Source organism: Tachyglossus aculeatus, chromosome 21, assembly GCF_015852505.1.
Source record: "Tachyglossus aculeatus isolate mTacAcu1 chromosome 21, mTacAcu1.pri, whole genome shotgun sequence".
Lineage (NCBI taxonomy): Eukaryota > Metazoa > Chordata > Mammalia > Monotremata > Tachyglossidae > Tachyglossus > Tachyglossus aculeatus.
In genome coordinates, this window is record NC_052086.1 from 55,841,843 (window position 1) to 55,863,896 (window position 22,054).

At 42.0% G+C, this 22,054-nt stretch overlaps 1 protein-coding gene across 7 annotated transcripts in view; it reads right to left on the reverse strand.

Annotated features, from left to right (window-relative positions):
• Positions 1-22,054, reverse strand: part of LOC119942008 (ubiquitin carboxyl-terminal hydrolase 22) — a 106,491-nt gene that overhangs the window by 75,574 nt on the left and 8,863 nt on the right. For all 7 annotated transcript variants that reach the window (XR_005455344.1, XR_005455346.1, XR_005455345.1 and 4 more), the window contains one exon: positions 21,826-21,927. Coding sequence is in view for 4 of the 7 variants with exons in the window: in XM_038762652.1 (XP_038618580.1) it covers positions 21,826-21,927 (102 nt within the window). In the remaining 3 variants the exon portion in view is untranslated. The remainder of the gene's footprint in view (positions 1-21,825; positions 21,928-22,054) is intronic.

Here is a 22,054-nt window from a genome sequence, read left to right on the forward strand (position 1 = left end):
TAGAGCACTGTACTAAGCCCTTGGGAAGTACAAGTTGGCAACATATAGAGACGGTCCCTACTCAACAACGGGCTCATAGTCTAGAAGGGGGAGAGAGACAACAAAACAAAACATGTGGACAGGTTTCAAGTCATCAGAATGAATAGAAATAAAGCTAGACTAAGCATTGGGGTGGATACAAGCTAATCAGGGTGGACACAGTCCCTGTCCCATGTGGGGCTCACAGTCTCAGTCTTCATTTTACAGAGGAGGTAAGTGAGGCCCAGAGAGGTGAAGTGACTAGCCCAAGGTGACACAGCAGACAAGTGACGCAGCCAGGATTAGAACCCAGGTCCTTCTGAGTTCCAGGCCCATGCTCTATCTACTGGGCCACGCTGCTTCCTTAGATATAGAGGTATTGGCCAAAGGGAGGAATCCCACGAGACAATGGTGCCAGAAAAACCAAGGTTAGATCATGTTTTCAGGAGAACGAGTGGTCCATAGCAAAGAGATTTTAGAATGGAAAGACATCAGGGTTTCCTATAAAATTCAGAGCTAAAAAACTCCTCTTTAAACATAAAAATTTATTGGCATGTAACTGTTCTGGGACAGTATCCTCATTTGTAAAACTGCTAAATGTACCTATTACTAAAGTACTTTAAAAAAAATACTAGCCTGTTCGAGGAGCCGTAAAGACTTGTGTTCCATTGCAACCAATGCAAACATAATTTGGACACAGTTTCTAGTAAAGGTGAAAATCAAAATGCGGACAGCCTGAACAGGTTTATGGGGTTTTAAAAAACAAAACCAAACTAGAAGTAACCACAAATCAACCATTTTCATTTCTTTAAAATGAATGAAAGGGTCCGCCATCTACCCTCCATACTACCAGAAACCTGGAAAGCAAGGCAGAGTCAAAGGATAAAACTTTGTGAACTAATTCAGCAGCATCAGGCCCCACCACACTAATACCCTACTTGGTAAACTTGGATTTAATATTACCACACGACTGACCTGATGTCTCAAGTTAGCCTACTAAAATCACTACTGTCATTTCCCATTCAAACTAATTCTGTGGCCATAAATTAGCAGTGCTTAAATACTTTCTTCACCAGCATAAGCCTGAGTTATTGAACTGCCTCAAGTAGTGAACTGTTAAACTGCTCATCCCACCTATTTCTGGTGCACCCTCCAACACCATGCTTCAACTTAAGTCTATATAGTGGGGTACACGGGGACCGAAGAGAAAAGTAATGATTTTGCTCCATGAGGGAGCTGGAGAAGTTGGGTTTTTGGGGTTTTTTTAATGGTATTCGCTAAGCGCTTACTGTGTGCCAGGCACAGTAAGCGCTCAATAAATACAACTGAATGAATGAATGTAATAAGCACTGGGATGGATATAAGCTTAACAGGTTGGACACAGTTCCTGTTCCACATGGGGCTCACAGTCTTAATACCCATTTTACAGATGAGGTAACTGAGGGACACAGAGAAGTTATGTGACTTAGCCAAGGTCACACGGCAGACAAGCCGCAGGGCCAGGATTATAACTCAGGTCCTTCTGGGCTCTGATTTTGTCACTCCAGACTAAAATTCACTAGGCACTGCTGTCCAACGCCCAGAGAACACCGCCGCAAATGGTCCTCTGGACTTCACGTGGGGTTTTCCAGGCCTACTTCTAACTCCTGACTTAAGCTTTTAAATGGTTGCAAGGTATCATGTCAGTGAAACAAAGTTCAAAGCCAGAAAAATCGTTTTATTTTTGGAACAATGTCCTTAATCCAAAGAACCAATAAATAATCTGTTAAATGTACCATGAATTAAAAGAGGGCTCAGCAGAGAAAGAGGAGTATCAGAGGGTAAGAAAAGATTAGAAAGCAGCATGGCCTAGTGGAAAGAGCCCGGGCTTGGAAGTCAGAGGGCGTGGGTTCTAATCCTGGCTCTGCCACTTGTCTGCTGTGTGACCTTGGGCAAGTCATTCAACTTCTCTGTGCCTCAGTTACCTCATCTGTAAAATGGGGATTAAAAGTGTGAGCCCAACATGGGACAACCTGATTACCTTGTATCTACCCCAGTGCTTGGAACATAGTAAGCACTTAAGAAATACCACAATTGTTGTTTTTATTAGGGGGGAAAAAAGGAATGCACAGTAGGAATAGGGTGAATGATCTACATTTCCAGTCCCTGGAGGAGAGGATTAGAGCCAATTTGAAAAGATTAGTCAGTCCACACTGAGCCACATATCACACTCTCTTTTTTACCTCAGTCATCCTGTGAGTGTGTGACGATTTGTGCATATTGGGTAGAAAACAAGCAGGCAACCAAGGGGAGAGCATATGCAGACTAAAAACTAACGGAGATCTGGCCCAATTCCATTTGTCGGGACAGGATTTAAGGTAGGCCATTTCCTGCTACTTATAACATTTAAAAATAACAGGGATACCAAGAGGTTATTTGGTTAATTAATCTATCGCATTTATTAAGCGTTTACTGAGAGCAAAGCACTTGGGAGAATATAATACAACAGACTTCATTTATTCATTCAATTGCATTTATTGAGAGCTCACTGTGTGCAGAGCTGGGAAGAGGACAATACAACAATAAACAGACACATTCCTTGCCCACAACCAGTTTAAAGCCTAGAGTTTCCCTGCAGTGGATTGCAAAGTTCACGTGGGCAGGGATTAGGCGTCATTATTTAGTTCTGCAATCTGCACACAGTAGGCGCTCACAAAAAACTAGTGATGTTGATCTCAATCTAGCTCCCTAATTCATTCACTCATTCAATCGTATTTATTGAGCGCTCACTGTGTGCAGAGCACTGTACTAAGTGCTTGGGAAGTACAAGTTGACAACATACAGAGACGGTCCCTACCCAACAATGGGCTCACAGTCTAGAAGACTGTGCCAAATGCAGGCAGGTATGTGACAACCATGGAAATCAGAAGGTTATTATTAATAATAATAATAATGATGGCATTTATTAAGTGCTTACTATGTGCAAAGCAATATTCTAAGCGCTGGGGAGGTTACAAGCAGCGTGGCTCAGTGGAAAGCGCACGGGCTTTGGAGTCGGAAGTCATGGGTTCAAATCCCGGCTCCGCCCAATTGTCAGCTGTGTGACTTTGGGCAAGTCACTTTGACTTCTCTGTGCCTCAGTTACCTCATCTGTAAAATGGGGATTAAGACTGTGAGCCCCCCTGTGGGACAACTTGATCACCTTGTAACCTCCCCAGAGTTTAGAACAGTGCTTTGCACATAATAAGCACTTAATAAATGCCATCATTACTATTATTATTATTATTAGTTCTTAGGGTCTTTCCTCATGAGTTGTACACCCACTTCTCTTATAATGTACGCATTAAATTCTTGAAGGATTTAATCTTGTGGGAAAAGTGTCCTTCTGGGTTTGGTCTCCAACCCTTGTTTTAAAAACAAAACTTTTAGGGAAATAGTACAAGTACTTTAAAAGGAAAATACAGTCCCTCACATGTGATGGGCAGAAAATGAGGTGACATTTTCTACCGAACAAATTTAAATATAATCAATTTAATCTAGTGGTGCTTATTTGGCAAAAATATACAACTAATCTGGTAATCTGATATAATTTTTTTCGCTGATGGTATTCTTAGATAAAATTGACTTGGATGCCACAGTTACTACATTATTTACTAACATACTTCCAGAATGGCTTTTCACATCATGTTCTGGATAGAAGGTGAGAGCAGAATTAGAGAACAATTACAGAAATGTGAGTTTTTCTTAACATGGACCTCTACCCCTGTATCAGAGGAGAACTACATGTATCCCTCTCTACTATGAGCTCGTCGTGAGTGGGAAAGGTGTCTACCAAGTGCTTAGTTCTGTGCTCTGCTCACAGTGAGCACTCAACAAATACGATTGATTGATATACAGAATGAGAAGCGGCATAGCCTAGTAGACAGAGCACAGGCCTGGAAGGAGGAAGAACCTGAGTTCTAATCCCAACTCTGCTGCTTGTCTGCTGTGTGACCTTGGACAAGTCACTCAACTTCTCTTTGCCCCAGTTACCTCATCTGTAAAACGGGGATTAAGGCTGTGAGCCTGGTGAGGGATATGGGATGGGTCCAACCTTATTAATTTATACCTACTCCAGCACTTAGTACAATGCCTGGCACATAGTAAGTGGATAACAGAAAGCATTTTTTAAAATCCCTTCAACACGAGGGTTGTCTTCTAGGAAAAGCTTGCATAAGAGAACACTCAAGTCACAGTACTCCCCAGCCTGTGCATAAGCCCTTACTTCCCAAGTTCAAATAGGCTTCACGTCGTCAGGAGACGTTCCCTAATTCCTTCATCATCATCATCATCAATCGTACTTATTGAGCACTTCCTGTGTGCAGAGCACTGGACTAAGCGCTTGGGAAGTACAAGCTGGCAACACATAGAGACAGTCCCTACCCAACAGCGGGCTCACAGTCTAAAAGGGGGAGACAGAGAACAAAACCAAACATACTAACAAAATAAAATAGAATAGATATTTACAAGTAAAATAAATAAATAAATAGAGTAATAAATATGTACAAACATATATACATATATTTTAAGCACTGACTCTATGTAAGGCCCTGTACTAAATTCAGCGGAAGATTCAGGAAAACAGGAATCCGGTTTCTTGGCATACACCCAAAATGAACGGGAAAAAAACCCCCAAATCCCAAAACAAAAAAACCCAGAACATATGGCAGATATTTTTAGGGGTCTGTTTTGTCTTATCTCTTTATCTTCAAACCAAGTGCCCCCCCAACCCCAAGCAAAATAAAAATAAAAACAAAAAACCAACTTTAGAATCATCATCCAGCCTACTGCTCCTAATTGGCTTGCTCTCATGGTATCTCATAGTGGACTCTAGACAGACTGGAATTTCTGGAAATATAAAATAAAATGCCAAGAAAGCCAAGTTTGGAATACATGAGGAATCTTTCACTACCCAGAACAGATATTTTTGAAAAGTGAAATTCTGCATCTCTAACCCATTTTCTCAATGACATTCCCTTTAACAACTAAGACCGGGTGACTTATTCCAAGATGCTTTCTAGTTCTGATTGAAAAAGGCAAATAAATAAAAAAACCCTCCCAAACAAATTTACTATTGCCAGATAAATTATTAATTATATTTATTGAGTGCTTACCATGGGCAGAGCACATACATGCTTAGGAGGATACAATATAACAGAGCCGGCAGACATGTTCCCTGCCCACAACTAGCTGATAGTCTAGAGAGTAAGTTTACCATTAATAATGATGGCATTTATTAAGCGTTTACTATGTGCAAAGCACTGTTCTAAGCGCTGGGGAGGTTACAAGGTGATCAGGTTGTCCCACGGGGGGCTCACAGTCTTTATCCTCATTTTACAGATGAGGTAACTGAGGCACAGGGAAGTTAACTGACTTGCCCAAAGTCACACAGCTGACAATTGGTGGAGCCTCTTGGAGGAGGTGAGCCTTCTGGCCTTGATCAGTTTTCTTCCTTGGACTTTTTCTGGTCTTCTCAGTTTTGTTTTACGGACTATTTGCCTTTTCCTCAAACACTAGTGAGTTTGTTTATTTTCTATTTCTCTAATTGGACAATTTCTTCGTTTTTCAGTGGCAAGCGAAGTGAAATAAGACAAAATTACAACTGTTAAAATATCTTTATCAAATACATTTTACAGCTTGAGACAAAACTGGAAGAGATTTCTCTCCATTCTGCATTTCTCAAAAATGGAAAAAAAGGTTAGTTTCCCATTTTCCCTATGTTTTCCTGTTTTTCAGTTGTGCTATAGCCTTCTGAAATGGCTTCTATATCATCCTCATAGAATGCCTGCATGGTTGTGTTTTAAAAATATTTGCAGTAAAAACAGAATAAGATGAAGAAATTTGACATTTTGATAGATTTAAAGTTACAGTTTTAAATACTTATTGGTGCTTATTAGGCACACCTTAGACTTTTAAAAAGATAATAATAATAATAATAATAATAATAATAATAATAATAATAATGGCATTATTGGGGGAGGTTACAAGGTGATCAGGTTGTCCCACAGAGGCTCACGGTATTAATCCCCATTTTCCAGATGAGGGAACTGAGGCCCAGAGAAGTTAAGTGACTTGCCCAAAGTCACACAGCTGACAACTGGTGGAGCTGGGATTTGAACCCATGACCTCCGACTCCAAAGCCCGGGCTCTTTCCACTGAGCCATGCTTCAATTATGACCTAAATGGTCCAGGTGTGCTGTAACATATGGTGTCATTGCTCAACTGGGATAGGACACCATGGAAGAACTAGGAAACAACCTTACCACCACCCGGATCTGTTTGGATAATAATAATAATAATAATAATAATAATAATAATAATAATAATAACATTTATTAAGTGCTTATTATGTACAAAGCACTGTTCTAAGCACTGGGGAGGTTACAAGGTGATCAGGTTGTCCCACGGGGGGCTCACAGTCTTAATCCCCATTTTACAGATGAGGTCACTGAGGTCCAGAGATGTTAAGTGATTTGCCCAAAGTCACCCAGCTGACAAGTGGCGGAGCCGGGATTTGAACCCGTGACCTCTGACTCCAAAGCCCGGGCTCTTTCCACTGAGCCACGCTGCTTCTTGCTTCACAAACTGACCAAATAAAAGCAGTCTAGGAAGAAATGACTGTGCACAGATGCGTGGGGTCAGTCAAGGTGTGATGCTGCTACACAGCCTCTGCCTCAGCTTTACTGCAACCATATTACACTTGGAGTCTTTGAGTTTTTGCCACTTTGTAGTGTTGAATACCATAAATTCAGGAGAGGCAAGAGTGTAAGAGTGACCTACGAGCGATGGACATACTAACCAAAACATCCTAAAAATGTCAGTCTGGAAGGGATTTTGAACCACCTAGCCCCTCCCCAAAGGTAACGATGACAAATGAAGATACTTAAAGGACACCCTAAAGCTAGTACCTGAATTCACGCGTCCTTCCAAAGAGAGAAGCTGAATGTGCTCTACAGTTCTGTTTCAGACTTGAGTGCCACATTAACATTTACTTAATAATAATAATAATAATGATGGCATTTGTTAAGTGCATACTATGTGCAAAGCACTGTTCTAAGCGCTGGGGGGATACAAGGTGATCAGGTTGTCCCATGTGGGGCTCACAGTCTTAATCCCCATTTTACAGATGAGGTAACTGAGGCTCAGAGAAGTTAAGTGACTTGCCCAAGGTCACACACCAGACATGTGGCGGAGCCAGGATTCAAATCCATAACCTCTGATTCCAAAGCCACACCTTCCACTGAGCCACACTGCTTCTACTTTCATTCATTCATTCAATCATATTTATTGAGTGCTTACTGTGTGCAGAGCACTGTACTAAGCGCTTGGGAAGTACAAGTTGGCAACATATAAAGACGGTCCCTACCCAACAGCGGGCTCACAGTCTAGAAGATTTCTACTTGATTTCACCATGCAAAGAGATCAGAAAGGTTTGCTGATACGAATCTATATAAGAATGCTAGAGCCCCATCCTGGCGTTATCTAGGCAATCAATCAATGACATTTATTGAGCGCTAGAGTTAGCAGACAGGTACCCTGCCCACAATGAGCTTAAAGGCTAGAGAAAACTATGATCTCTCTAGATTTTGGGAGAGGCAGTGTGCTAGCAACTTAAACTAGTCGCAATAAAGATGTGGGCTATATCCAGTTCTGAATGATGAGCCATACTAGCTCATCTCAACTGAGAGTCTAGTGGTGAAGAGGAGGGACAGGATGTAAAATATCTCAGTCTCCCTGCCTGGCAGAATGTTAAATTCAGGTCTAGTCATGTATATGAACCCCAAATATTAACAATGTGCAGTGCATTCTGTGGGTGCCCAACTGATACTGACTTACTTCCAGAGGTAGACAGTTATCACGCCACAGATTATAAGAAGCTAATGAACTGTTGTATACTCTATTACACGCTCAAGGAGTTAGAACACAAAGAGGAAAATATGGAGTTTATAATGTTTAATATTCACATTTGCATCAGCAGAGAGAATAGCTAAAATATCTGGGTCCTATTTAGTTACCCTGTACGCAGCACACTATTAGTTCTCCAGGCTAATGGAGGGGAGAGATTGCAGAGGTAACTGAAATGCTTGGTAACTACAATACACACTTCTCCAGGAGTAAGTTAATTTTAAGCTCTCACAAAGTGACATGGGGCTCACCAGCATTTAATTCAGGATAATAATCCAGACTTTCAGGGTTTAGGCTGGATGGTTATTGTTAGAGTGGTTTATGCATGTTTTCATGGAGCAACATGTCTATGCCCAAACATAACCACAGTAACGCATCGCAGCTAAGAGTCTAGTGGTGAAGAGGAAAGGCAGGATGTAAAATATCTCAGTCGCTCTGCCTGGCAGAATGTTTAATTCAAGCAGGGGGCGGGGATTCAGATAATTAAAAATTGATCAAGTAGAGATGCCTACACCTCTTCAATTCTCTCTTTCTAAATTTCCTAGAAAAATGACAGTAAAAATAAGTGAACATTTACTCAGGAGGCTAGACTGGATTTTCAATAATGACCAAGTTATAATTCTTTCAGGGTAACCTAATTTTGCCTCTCCAACTTCACCAGACATGCAGTGGTTATGGTAGCAAAAAAATGACTTTAAAAAGACAAATACACTATCATTTCAAATGCCCCCTACCTTAACTTGACAGTGCTTGTGTGTATCTCTTTTGTCTACTTCTCCTCTCTTCACAGAAAAAGAGATCATTAATTTCCAATTGGGCAGGGTAAGCTGATCCTGAAAACAAGTACCACCATTAACCTGCAGTTGGGCTCCCTATAATGCACGGGCCCATCTTGAATCCTGGAATGGTTTCAATCAGTCAGCCAATCAATGATAATTATTGAGCACTTATTGCATGCAGAGCACTGTACTAAGCACTTGGGAGAGTACAATATAAAAGAGTGGGTAGACACATTTCCTGTCCACAAGGAGTTTACTGTCCAGAGAGGGAGACAGAAAATAAAACCAATTATGGATATGTACATAATTGCCACGGGTGCCATGACAACTTTATTTTAGAAAAAATCATTTGGGTTGGGGAAGAGATCTGATAATAATAGGTAGAAACTAGTCCCACTAATATGGTCCAGAAAGATAGACCTTTATGGGCAGTTTTACTATGGGGACCACCCTCCCCACCCCCGACCCTCATCGCTCTATAAGATCTACGCTTCATCAGTTTATACTTTGTTAGTATTTGACCAAAGGGTCTGTAGAACATCTTTCACCAATACACAATACATAACTCAGAATCCTGCAAAACTTCAACATCTAGGAAAAAGATGTTTCATCTACCAAAAAGTCTTAAAGTGATCTATATGGATGACGTTATATAAACACTGCCAACACAGAGTACAAGATTTCAAAATCCAAAAGGAAAAATAGTTCAATGAGTAGCCGAAAATTTAGCCCATTTTTACCCAAGGCCACATCCTGGGATCTTTCAATGGGCCTGATTTGAAATGAATCACGGAATGGGAAATGGTAGCAATTCTAGTATTTCTTAAGAGCCAATTTAGAAAGAAAGGAAATGGGGAAGTAAATTGCATGACAATAATACCATTTTGTTGCTTCTTTCCTGTAGCATTATAACTTGAAAGATCAAGAATTGGTTTGTAGGCCACAAAAAATAATGCATGACTTTTTTTAATGGTATTTGTTAAGTGCTTACTACGTGCCACGCAATCCTAGGAGCTGGGATAAACACAACATAATCAATTTGGACCCAGTCCATGTCCCACATGGGGCTCGCAGTCTTACCCCCCATTTTACAGATAAGGCACAGAGAAGTTAAGTTACTTGCCCAAGGTCACAAAGCAGATACGTGGCAGAGCTAGGATTAGAACCCGGGACGTTTTGACTCCCAGGCTCATTCATTCATTCATTCAATCGTATTTATTGAGCGCTTACTGTGTGCAGAGCACTGTACTAAGTGCTTGGGAAGTACAAGTTGGCAATATATAGAGACGGTCCCTACCCAACAGTGGGCTCACAGTCTAGAAGGGTCCACTAAGAACACACTGCTTCTCTACATTCATTGAGAAACGTAGAGCAACTTCACTAAAACTGGTTCTAGGCAATGGAAAAGGACAAGAATCTATCGCGATAGAAAAGATCCCAAAGATTTCACGGTTATAACGAGATACCACGCACTAAGGTACATTTACATTACACTGTTCTTCTTGCCTATCAAAAGGTACTGAAATTTATTATTAGTAGTAACAATATTAAAAAATAATTGTGGTATTTCTTAAGTGCTTACTCTGTGCCAAGCATTTTTCAAAGTGCTGGAAAAAGGTACAAGACCATCAGGTCAGAAACAGTCCCTGTCCCACACAGGGCTCGCAATCTAAGTGAGAACGAGAACACAAACTGAATTCCCATTTGAAAGATGAGGGAACTGAGGCGCAGAGAAGTGAAGGTCACACATAACCATTACAAAAATCGTGGGAATACAATTGCGAAAGGTTTGGGAAGGGAACTTGTAACACTTTAATTTGTGGGTATCCTGGTTTAGTCCTCTTCATATTCTGTACGTAGCAAAAGGCATGAAAATAAAAACTAAGAACTGACACACTTGAAAAGGTCTATAGCTAGGCCAGTGACCGGTTTCTTTTCCTGAGGTCTAACCAAAAAATACTTCATTAGCAGCAGCACGTAAGCAGTTCAATAAAGTCTTTGGACCAATTCCCCTCAGTGACTGGAGCTGGTTCAGTAATTTGAGAAATGATTCATTTTGGTTTGAGCTTTAGTCCACAGTGTTGACTGGACAGGGAGTGTATCTGCTAATTCTGCTGTACTGTACTCTTCCGAGGGCCTAGTACAGTGCTCTGCACATAGTAAGTGCCCCACAGCACCTGTATATATGTTTGTACAGATTTATTACTCTATTTATTTTACTTGTACATATTTACATATTCTATTAATTTTATTCTGCTAATATGCTTTGTTTTGTTGTCTGTCTCCCCCTTCTAGACTGTGAGCCCGCTGTTGGGTAGGGGCCGTCTCTATATGTTTCCGACTTGTACTTCCCAAGCGCTTAGTACAGTGCTCGGCACACAGTAAGCGCTCAATAAATATGATTGAATGAATGAACAACACTAATATATTATTGAGACTATATATAATGTATTATATATCTCCAGAATTTAGGGATTACAATATAGAAAAACTCCATATAAATGAAGACCTACCTGTACTACACTATATATGGCTTAAACAGCATTAAGCATAGAACTTGCACACAACTGTTCCTTTTGATATCATAACTGGATTCCATTTAGATAGATGTGCATTTTCATAATAATAATGGTATTTGTTGAATGCTTACTATGTGCCAAGCACTGTTCTGTGCACTGGGGTAGATACAGGGTAATCAGGTTGTCCCATGAGGGGCTCACAGTCTTAATTCCCATCTTCCAGATGAGGTAACTGAGGCACAACAGACAAGTGGCAGAGCTGGTATGTGAACCCAAATCCTCTAACTCCTAAGCCTGCGCTCTTTCCACTAAGCCACACTGCTTCTCTACTGCTGTTTCAGAACAATATTCCCTAATTTCATAACAGCTGATGTAGCTAAAACATGCAGAAATGACATTCATTATGGAAGAACTAGGTGTATATATGCACTATAAACTGAAGTCAAAATTTAACAATACTTTCTGACCTTGTGAAAGGATAACATAGTTGGGTAAATATTTTCCAACAGTGAATGCCTACAATTCAAAATTAAATTGTTAGTGCTAAAAATTCCAGGCGAGGGAATACATTTTTATAAATGGTATTTGTTAAGCACGATGTGTTGGATACTGTACTAAGTGCAGGGGTAGATGCAAGCTAATCAGGTTAGACACAGTCCATGTCCCACATGGTGTTTACAGTCTTAATCCATATTTTACAGATGAGGTAACTGAGGCTCAGAGAAGTTGAGTGACTTTCCGAAGGTCATACAGCAGACAAATGGCAGAGATGTGATCAGACCTCAGGTCTCCTGATTCCCAGGCAAATGCTCTACCCACGAAGCCATGCTGCTTCTCAAGAAATAACATATTTTAATTTTCTTAAACTGTCTTACCCTCTGTTTTTCCAGTTAGTATAACTGGAAACGTAAACCAAAGCCAACTATGATAGAGGGGAAAAGTCATACATACACAGAAAAAAACCACTGAATGCATGTTCTGTACTTTGAAGCATCCTAATGAAGTGTAATGCTGGGCACTGGATTTCATCGCCTCTAATAAGGCCATCACACCTGAAAACACATATAGTGTATGGAATTTGGAAGGAAAAAAATAATGTTTCCGCTTGTTTGTTTGAATCCAAAAACATTTCTTCAATCTTCCCCTTGCACCTTTCCATGGAAGTCTTCAGGTATGTAATAAGCTCTTCCTTCACATGTGTCTTTCTCCCTTCAAATGATTTAGGCTTATCAATCAATCAATCAATCGTATTTATTGAGCGCTTACTGTGTGCAGAGCACTGTACTAAGCGCTTGGGAAGTACAAGTTGGCAACATATAGAGACAGTCCCTACCCAACAGTGGGCTCACAGTCTAAAAGGGGGAGACAGAGAACAAAACCAAACATACTAACAAAATAAAATAAATAGATTAGATATGTATAAGTAAAATAGAGTAATAAACATGTACAAACATATATACATATATACAGGTGCCGTGGGGAAGGGAAGGAGGTAAGATGAGGGGGATGGAGAGGGGGACGAGGGGGAGAGGAAGGAAGGGGCTCAGTCTGGGAAGGCCTCCTGGAGGAGGTGAGCTCTCAGTAGGGCCTCAAAGGGAGGAAGAGAGCTAGCTTGGCGGATGGGCAGAGGGAGGGCATTCCAGGCCCGGGGGATGACGTGGGCCAGGGGTCGATGGCGGGACAGGAGAGAACGAGGCACGATGAGGAGATTAGCGGCAGAGGAGCGGAGGGTGAGGGCTGGGATGGAGAAGGACAGAAGGGAGGTGAGGTAGGAGGGGGCGAGGGGATGGACAGCCTTGAAGCCCAGGGTGAGGAGTTTCTGCCTGATGCGCAGATTGACTGGTAGCCACTGGAGATTTTTGAGGAGGGGAGTAACATTCCCAGAGCGTTTCTGGACAAAGACAATCCGGGCAGCAGCACGAAGTATGGATTGAAGTGGGGAGAGACACAAGGATGGGAGATCAGAGAGAAGGCTGATGCAGTAGTCCAGACGGGATAGAATGAGAGCTTGAGCGAGCAGGGTAGCGGTTTGGATGGAGAGGAAAGGGCGGATCTTGGCAATGTTATGGAGCTGAGACCGGCAGGTTTTGGTGACGGCTTGGATGTGAGGGGTGAATGAGAGAGCGGAGTCGAGGATGACACCGAGGTTGTGGGCTTGTGAGACGGGAAGGATGCTAGTGCTCTCAACAGAGATGGGAAAGTCAGGGAGAGGGCAGGGTTTGGGAGGGAAGACAAGGATTTCAGTCTTGGACATGTTGAGTTTTAGGTGGTAGGCAGACATCCAGATGGAGATGTCCTGAAGGCAGGAGGAGATGTGAGCCTGGAGAAAGGGGGAGAGAGCAGGGGCAGAGATGTAGCTCTGGGTGTCATCAGCGTAGAGATGATAGTTGAAGCTGTGGAAGCGAATGAGGTCACCAAGGGAGTGCGTGTAGACCGAGAACAGAAGGGGACCAAGCACTGAACTTTGGGGAACCCCCACAGTAAGGGGATGGGAGGGGGAGGAGGAGCCTGCAAAAGAGACTGAGAATGAACGACCGGAGAGATAAGAGGAGAACCAGGAGAGGACGGAGTCTGTGAAGCCAAGGTCGGATAGTGTGTTGAGGAGAAGGGGGTGGTCCACAGTGTCGAAGGCAGCTGAGAGATCGAGGAGGATTGCTCTGTGCCCTTGTTAACTGGGGGCACCATCTGGCTCAACTTTCATTTGGAAAATATTCTCTGTTCAATCTCTTTTTAATAATAAAAATAATAATGATGGTATTTGTTAAGCACTTACTATATGCAAAGCACTATTCTAAGTGCTGGGGAGGTTACAAGGTGACCAGGTTGTCCCAAGGGGGGCTCACAGTCTTAATCCCCATTTTACAGATGAGGTAACTGAAGCACAGAGAAGTTAAGTGACTTGCCCAAAGTCACACAGCTGACAGCTGGCGGAGCCAGGAGTTGAACCCATGACCTCTGACTCCAAAGCCCGTGCTCTTTCCACTGAGACATGCTGCTTACGTCTACCCAATCCAGTCTCCCTGGATCAGTCATGAAGGTACAAGTGGGTTCCATCCCACAGATAGATTGGACATATCGGCCCAGAGAACAGGGTCGTGAGAGTATTTTTATTTAGTATAAATAAATATGTATTTATATTTGAGTATTTAGCTACTCAAAAGGATCTCTTGTAAATCCCTAAAGGGAGGGCAAGCACGGCCTCTCTCTGGAATCTCCCTGGAAGAACAAAACACTGTATGAAATGAGGTTGGGTCCAGGCTTCCGCAGAGGGTATAAACCTGGCCCAAATTAGTGATTCGTTTCCTTGTAACGGCAAGGTTGTGTTTTTGGAGAACCTCGGGTGATGGAAGACTCCTGCCTTAAATGACTCCATGGGAAGCAGAGTGGTCAACTGCACAGAGCACGGACCTGGGTTCTAATCCCAGCTCCGCCCCTTATCTGTGTGATCTTGAGCAACTCACTTCACTTTCCTGTCCCTCAGTTACCTCATCTTTAAAATGGGGAATAAGACTGTGAGCCCCGTGTGGCACATGAACTATGTTCAACAACCCGATTAGCTTGTATCTACCCCATTGCTTAGAACAGTGCCTGGCACATAGTAAGCGTTTAACAACTACCATTAAAAAAAAAAGGAGAACAGATATAATCGTTTCCCCTGACACCCAGTGCTCCTGACAGATATTCATCGTCAGAAGAACAGTTCCTAATTCTGGTGGGACACAGTATCCAAAATACATATTGTGGAGACATATAATATACGAGAATTGCCTTAGGTTCCATAGAACCAGCCTAGGCCACAGTTAATTAGTAGTGCTTATTGAGTCCTTCTTACGTGCTTGTTGCCAAAGTGCAGGTATACTGCTGGGCCCAGAAACGTTGCTGCTATTAATGCCGAAGTTCTGAAAATGACTAAAAAGTGCCAGGCTGCTTGAAACACGCTCTATAAAGCCCTTTTCTCACCACAATCCTCTTAAATGTCACCTGGTGCGACAACAATCATGTGGCTTAATTTTATTTCTGTTGTTTTTGAACAGTCTTCCTTCTAACCCCTTGCCGACTACTGAAACAACAGTTGACAACACGCTTTTGTGATAACATATTGGTTTGCAGGAATGTAACTACTGTGATGTGCTGGGAATGGATTTTTTTGAGGTTATTATTGTTACTACTATTATTATTATTATTGTGGTATTTGCTTAGCGCTTACTATATACGTCAGGCATTTTCTAAGCGCTGGGGTAGATACAAGATAATCAGGTTGGACATAGTCCATGTCCCAAATGGGGCTCACAGTTTTAATCCCCATTTTACAGAAGAGTAACAGGCACAGAGAAGTGAAGTGACTTGCCCACGGTCACTCCGCAGACATGTGATGGAGCTACAATTAGAACTCACATCCCCTGATTCCCAGGCCTGTGCTCCTTCCACCGGACCACACTGCTCTAGTTAACTTAGAGCCCTGAGAAAGTCATATTAATTTTCAGAAGCTGTTACAAAGTACAAGCATCCCACACGGAAGGGCCACCCTGCGTTACATATATGCTGGAGCTATATACAGCCATTATGGCTCCATATATCGAGTCACAAGACATAAATCAGGGATTCACTCTCTTGACCCCCCGGCTCCCTCCAGTTATCACCCCATTTCCCTCCTACTATTCCTCTCCAAACTCCTCGAGCGAGTCGTCTGCACCTGCTGTCTCAAATTCCTCTCTTCCAATTCCCTCCTTGACCACCTCCAATCTGGCTTCCGTCCCCTTTGCTCCACAGAAAATACCCTCTCAAAGGTCACCAATGATCTCCTCCTTGTCAAATCCAATGGCCTCTACTCCATGCTAATCCTCCTCAACCTCTCTGCTGCCTTCGACACTGTGGACCACCCCCTTCTCCTGAAAATGTTATCCAACCTTGACTTTACCGGCTGTGTCCTCTCCTGGTTCTCCTTTTATCCCTCTGGCCATTCATTCTCCGTCTCTTTGCGGGCCCCTCGTTGGCCTCCCATCTCCTGGCTATGGGGGTCCCTCAAGATTCAGTTCTGGATTTCCTTCTATTCTCCCTCTACTCCCACACCGTTGGAGAACTCATTCGCTCCCATGGCTTCAACTACCCACTCTGTGCAAATGATACCCAAATCCACATCTCCAGCCCTGATCTCTCTCCCTCTCTCCAGTCTCGCATCTCCTCCTGCCTTCAAGACATTTCTACTTGGATGTTCTCCCGTCACCTCAAACTTAACATGTCCAAAACAGAGCTTCCTATCTTCTCACCCAAACCCTGTCCTCCCCTTACATTCATTCACTCAATCCTCTGACTTTTCCATCACTGGAGATGGAAATACCATCCTTCCTGTCTCACAAGCCGTAACTGTGGCATTGTCCTTTTTCATTCAATCGTATTTATTGAGCACTTACTGCATGCAGAGCACTGTACTAAGCGCTTGGGAAGTACAAGTCGGCAACATACAGGGAAGGTCCCTACCCAACAAAGGGCTCACAGTCTCTATAGTTAAACCCACATATTCAATCCATCACCAAATCCTGTCGGTCCCCCTTCGCAACATCGCTAAAATCCGCCCTTTCCTCTCCATCCAAACTGCTACCACTCATCCTATCCTGCCTGGATTACTGCATCAGCCTCCTTGCAGTCAACCCAGTCTCCTGTCTCTCCCCACTCCAAACCATACTTCTCTCTGCTGCCCGGATCATTTTTCTACAAAAACATTCGGGACATGTCACCTCCCTCCTCAAAAATCTCCAGGGGTTGCCCATCCATCTCTGTATCAAACAAAAACTCCTCAGCATTGGTTTTCAAGCACTCTGTCACCTCCCACCCTCCTACTTCATCTCACTTCTCTCCTTCTACAACCCAGCCTGCATATTTCACTCCTTTAGTGTTAACCTTCTCACTATGCCCCGATCTCGCCTGTCTCGCTGCCGACCCCTGGCACACATCCTGCCTCTGGCCTGGAACGCCCTCCCTCCTCAAATCCGACAGCCAATTACTCTCCCTCTTCGTCAAGGCCTTATTGAAGGCACATCTCCTCCAAGAGGCCTTTCCAGACTAAGCCCCACTTTTCCTCATCTCCCACGCTCTTCTGCATCGCGGTGACTTGCTTCCTTTGCTCTTCCCCCCTCCCAGCCCCACAGCATTTATGAACATATCTGTAATTTTATTTATTTGTATTGACGTCTGTCTCCCACTCTCTAGACTGTAAGCTCGTTAGGGCAGGGAAAGTCACTGTTTATTGTTGTATTTTACTTTCCCAAGCACTTAGTACAAGTACTTTGCACACATTAACGTTCAATAAATATGACACTGAATGAATGAGACTGCAACAGTGCATGTTGTACATATTTACTATTCTGTTTATTTTGTTAATGATGCGCATTTAGCTTTATCTCTATTTATTCTGATGACTTGACACCTGTCCACATGTTTTGTTGTCGGTCTCCCCCTTCTAGATTGTGAGCCCATTGCTGGGTAGGGACCGTCTCTACATGTTGCCAATTTGTACTTACCAAGTGCTTAGTACAGTGCTCTGCACACAGTAAGTGCTCAATAAATACGACTGAATGAATGAATGAATGAAGGCAAGATGCCTAAATAAATCCAGAGCTAATGTTCTCCCCATCACCACCAAAAATTCTGGGATGACTCAGCCTGGCATCAATTTTACAGAAAACAGATGAATTCCTGAAAATAGCTGCAGAAAACCCTCATGGAAATTAGAGTTCAAAGTTGTGCAGAGGCACTCAGAAGGAGTTGGCCAGCTACAAGGTACTTTGTGAAGACAAGATGACTGTTTGCTTTTGGATTTCCACCCTTTATTCACCCCTCCCTCAGCCCCACAGCACTTAGGAACATATCCATAATTCATTTATTTATATTAATGTCTGTCTTCCCCTTCTAGAACGTAAACTCGGTGTGGGCAGGGAACGTTCCTACCAACTTGAGAAAGTGCTTAATACATCCCTCTGCACACAGTAAATACCACTGATTGGTTTAATTTAAACTGGACATATTCTTCACTACGTTGAGAAATCGCAACCCCGGTTGACAGAACAAGCTTCTCCTGAAAAGATTCATAATTACAATACAATTCTTCATTTAACTAAGGTTGTGATGTGATGCTCTGAATTACTTCAACAAAGATTAAACAATAGTTTAGTGATGCTTAATATAAAAGTACATAGCTCCTACAGGAATCACATATTCTTTTTCTAGAGGTTTTGGAAAGAATCCAAATAAAAAAAAATGCAAACCTATGGGAAAATGCACCCTGAGATAAAACTGTCCAAGAGACGTGCGTTTAGTTCCAACAGTCTATCTACCTAAAGGTAGATTGTCATTTCTATGCCCTGCAGAATGAGACTGAGTATAAAAGCATACAATTTAAGAAAGCAGAGAGTAGAGAAAGGCGGTCTGGAAGGAAACTAATCTGTATCAGTCAACAAATTGATGGTATTTATACTGAGCGCTTACTGAGTGCAAAGATCTCTACAACGTACTTGGGAAAGTAAAACAGAAGCTAATCATATGATCCCTTCCCTCAAGGAGCTCACAATCAAATCAGGAAAAGAGATAGACAAAAAAAATTTTTACAACAGTATGAGGAAGATACCACAGGAAAGAGTTTAACCTTATGTGAATATTCAAATGAAGGTCTAATAAAAGTATGCATATGCATATAATGATGATGCTCTCACTGCAGTTTAGTTCTCCTGGAAACTAAAAACATGTAACTACTGTTTTCAACTGGATTTTTTTTAAGCCAACCAAAATTTTTCAAGGACAAGATAGACGCTTCTTATGTTCACATCTAATATAGGCAGTTTCACAGTTAGAGACACAACTAAACTTGTAGGAATCACATTTACATCTGTCCTCTGACTCACTTGTCGTCTCAGAAGTATTAACGGATTTTCCATTGTCCATTAGTTTATTACGGATCAATAAAAGTCCAGGTTTATGGGATTCTAGAATTAGAACAGTATGAAAGGGAATATCTGGAAAATGACTGCAGCATTTCAGTCAGGACATAGTTTCTCACAGATTTAAAATTGCAAACAGATGACTCAGTGAAAAGAACAGAATCTGAAGCAGGTATATATTTAGCAGTAGGTAGGGATGATAAAGAAAAGGGTAAGGTAGAATAGAGAATCTCTTTTGTGAGGTGTGCGCGCGCACAGACACACACACACACACAGAGTGAATGTGTACATTAAAAAGCCTATCTTTTTCTTTAAAACGTAGCTCAAACTGCATCTAGTCTCCTGGGTGCTTTCATTTTTTTTTAATCTTTTGAAAGTTTGGCATTCAGACAGCTACAGGGTTTAGTTGGAGAAATTATTAACGCACGTCTGCCTATGAAAAGGCATCAGTCACTGCTTTCATCTCCTCTGCTGGGTGAATATTTTTCTTCCCATGCTGTTGCAGGGTAAGATTTCATAAGCCAGAACCACTCCTTTTAACCACCTAAAAAATCATAGCCCCAGACCATCTATTCCTAGCCCTTCCCACCCAAAAGGTAAACCTGAGAACAACTAAGTGAAATCATTCCTTGTTCAGGAAAACTTGACTGCTAAAGTTTCTCTCTAACTAGTAGTTCTAGATTATCGGCCAAAAAAACCCACTCCTGCTGTTTTTGAAGAAACATGAACTGGACCACCTTTTAATGGTTCTGATGGGTTTCTAGTAAGTGGACATTTTTCCTTATCATAAAATGCCCTTGCTGTGACCCTGTATTTTTATTTCCAGCTTCATTCTGTAAATTTCACTGGTGTCTCAATCTATCGTTTCACAGATTCCATTTTTGTAAACTAAATCCTGGTTAGTACTCTTAATTGGTTCCACAGAGAGAGCATTAAGCGAGCAAAAAACTCAACAGAACATTAAAAAAGTGCTTATCTGGAGAAGCGACATGGCCTAATGGAAAGAATATGGGCCAGGGAGTTAGAGGACTTAAGTTCAGCTCTGCCACTTACTGACTGTATGGCCTTGGCCAAGTCATTTGATTTCTCTATGCCTCAGTTACCTGATCTGTAAAGTGAGGATTATATCCTCCTCCTTCCAATTTAGACTGTGGGCCCATTTGGGAGAGGGACTGTGTCCAACCAGATTACCCTATATTTACCCCAGAATTTAGTACAGTAACCGGGACATAGAAAGAGTTTAACAAATACTACAAAAACCCCCAAAACCTCACAATACAGTTACATGTTCAAATAGCAATAAATATGTACCTATAATTCTAAATTCCCTTTTTTCTATGTACATTTGTAAAACCTTGATTTTTTTGGTGTCATTTTCATGTTCTAGTCAGCAAAAGGGCGCCTTAGGCTAACAGACTAGAGATCCATCATCCTCTACGCTATATAAATCTACCGCTAAATTGAAATTGGCTTTTATCACTCGATTCAAGTCGGCCAAAAATACTTGAAAGGAAGGGTTTTAAGCCAAGGTGAGCATGGTTAAAGCAGTGCGGGGAGCACCCTAAGAAATACCGGGATTAAAATTCAATAGAGCAATATGGCAAAAGAGATTCAGATACAAAAAGATTAGTGTCGTAAGGAGGAATGGCTGTTTTTAATCTTTAATGTTCTAAGGACATATTGGTAAAACAGAAAATGGTGTACAGGTCATGAACCTGTAAGTGACGGAGGAAGGATTCACAAAATTCTACAGTACGCTGGAATAAATTGCCTAATTCTAGTTCTGGGGAAAGCATGGCAGAGGTCAGTAACTAACTACTACTACAGGTTCTGTTTTCCTCACATGAGACTCTAAGGATTTCACCAGGCAGTTCCCGTAAACTGGGCCAGAAACAGGAATGGGTCACTACGTAATCCTAGTGCTTCTCGGCTTCACAATAAACCCCCACCTAAGTATGAAAGGACATATTCTATCACCAACAAAAGCTCTGACAAAGCATATCTCTGAGGACGCCTCAGACAGTCCCCCCGAGGGATGCCAAAAGGACAATCGTCTTCCCAAAGGGGCTGTTTTGCCAAGAGCAGCTTTCGGGCCGACATTTATAGTAGCCAACTACAAGATAGTAGCCTAGAATTTTCAGCCCTAACAAACACTTATGACTGTTTTAAACTTGGTGTTGTTTGTACAAAGTAGGTCGAGACTTAAGTAGATTATGTATAGTGATCACAAGTTGACAACAAACATTAAAAAGGTACAAAATAAAAATGGTTTAAGCCCAATTTTGAATCTGGGGACTGTAATCGCTCAGTGATAAAGTCAAAGTGAATAGGAGTAGGAGCTTGCATGCTTTTGTTTATTCTGGAACACATGGAGACCCTGGGGTTTTCTAGTGGAAGGACACGACCAAATTAACTGAGTCTTAAACTATACAGAGATTTGAGTGGGAATTTCTGATTTGGGCAATTCTGAGATGAAGAGATAAATCAAAATAAAGTGGGAAGAGAATGCCATGACGGGCCGTACCTAATTTGGTTAATTAGTCAATCAGAACCGGCATTAGAAAACCAAGAAGGCTTCATTAGGAAACTTTTACTGATATTTGACGTAAAAGGAGAACAGTACAGCATTTTACAAGTTTGCACGACTATGCTTACCTATGGTGCAGTTTGTGGTTATTTTCCTCCGCTTGGGATTGTGTCGTAGCAGTTCTAACTCTCGTTTGGTTGGCTCCCAAGTTGAATACTTCTCTCCAATGCCTGGGCAGACGAAAAGAGATTTTTCAAGGGTTATTGGTTTAGATCAACTGACCCTACCTTCAGATAAATTCTGCTACACACTGTCAATGAAGGTGGATTTAATATATGCAGCTCCACATTTTCCAGT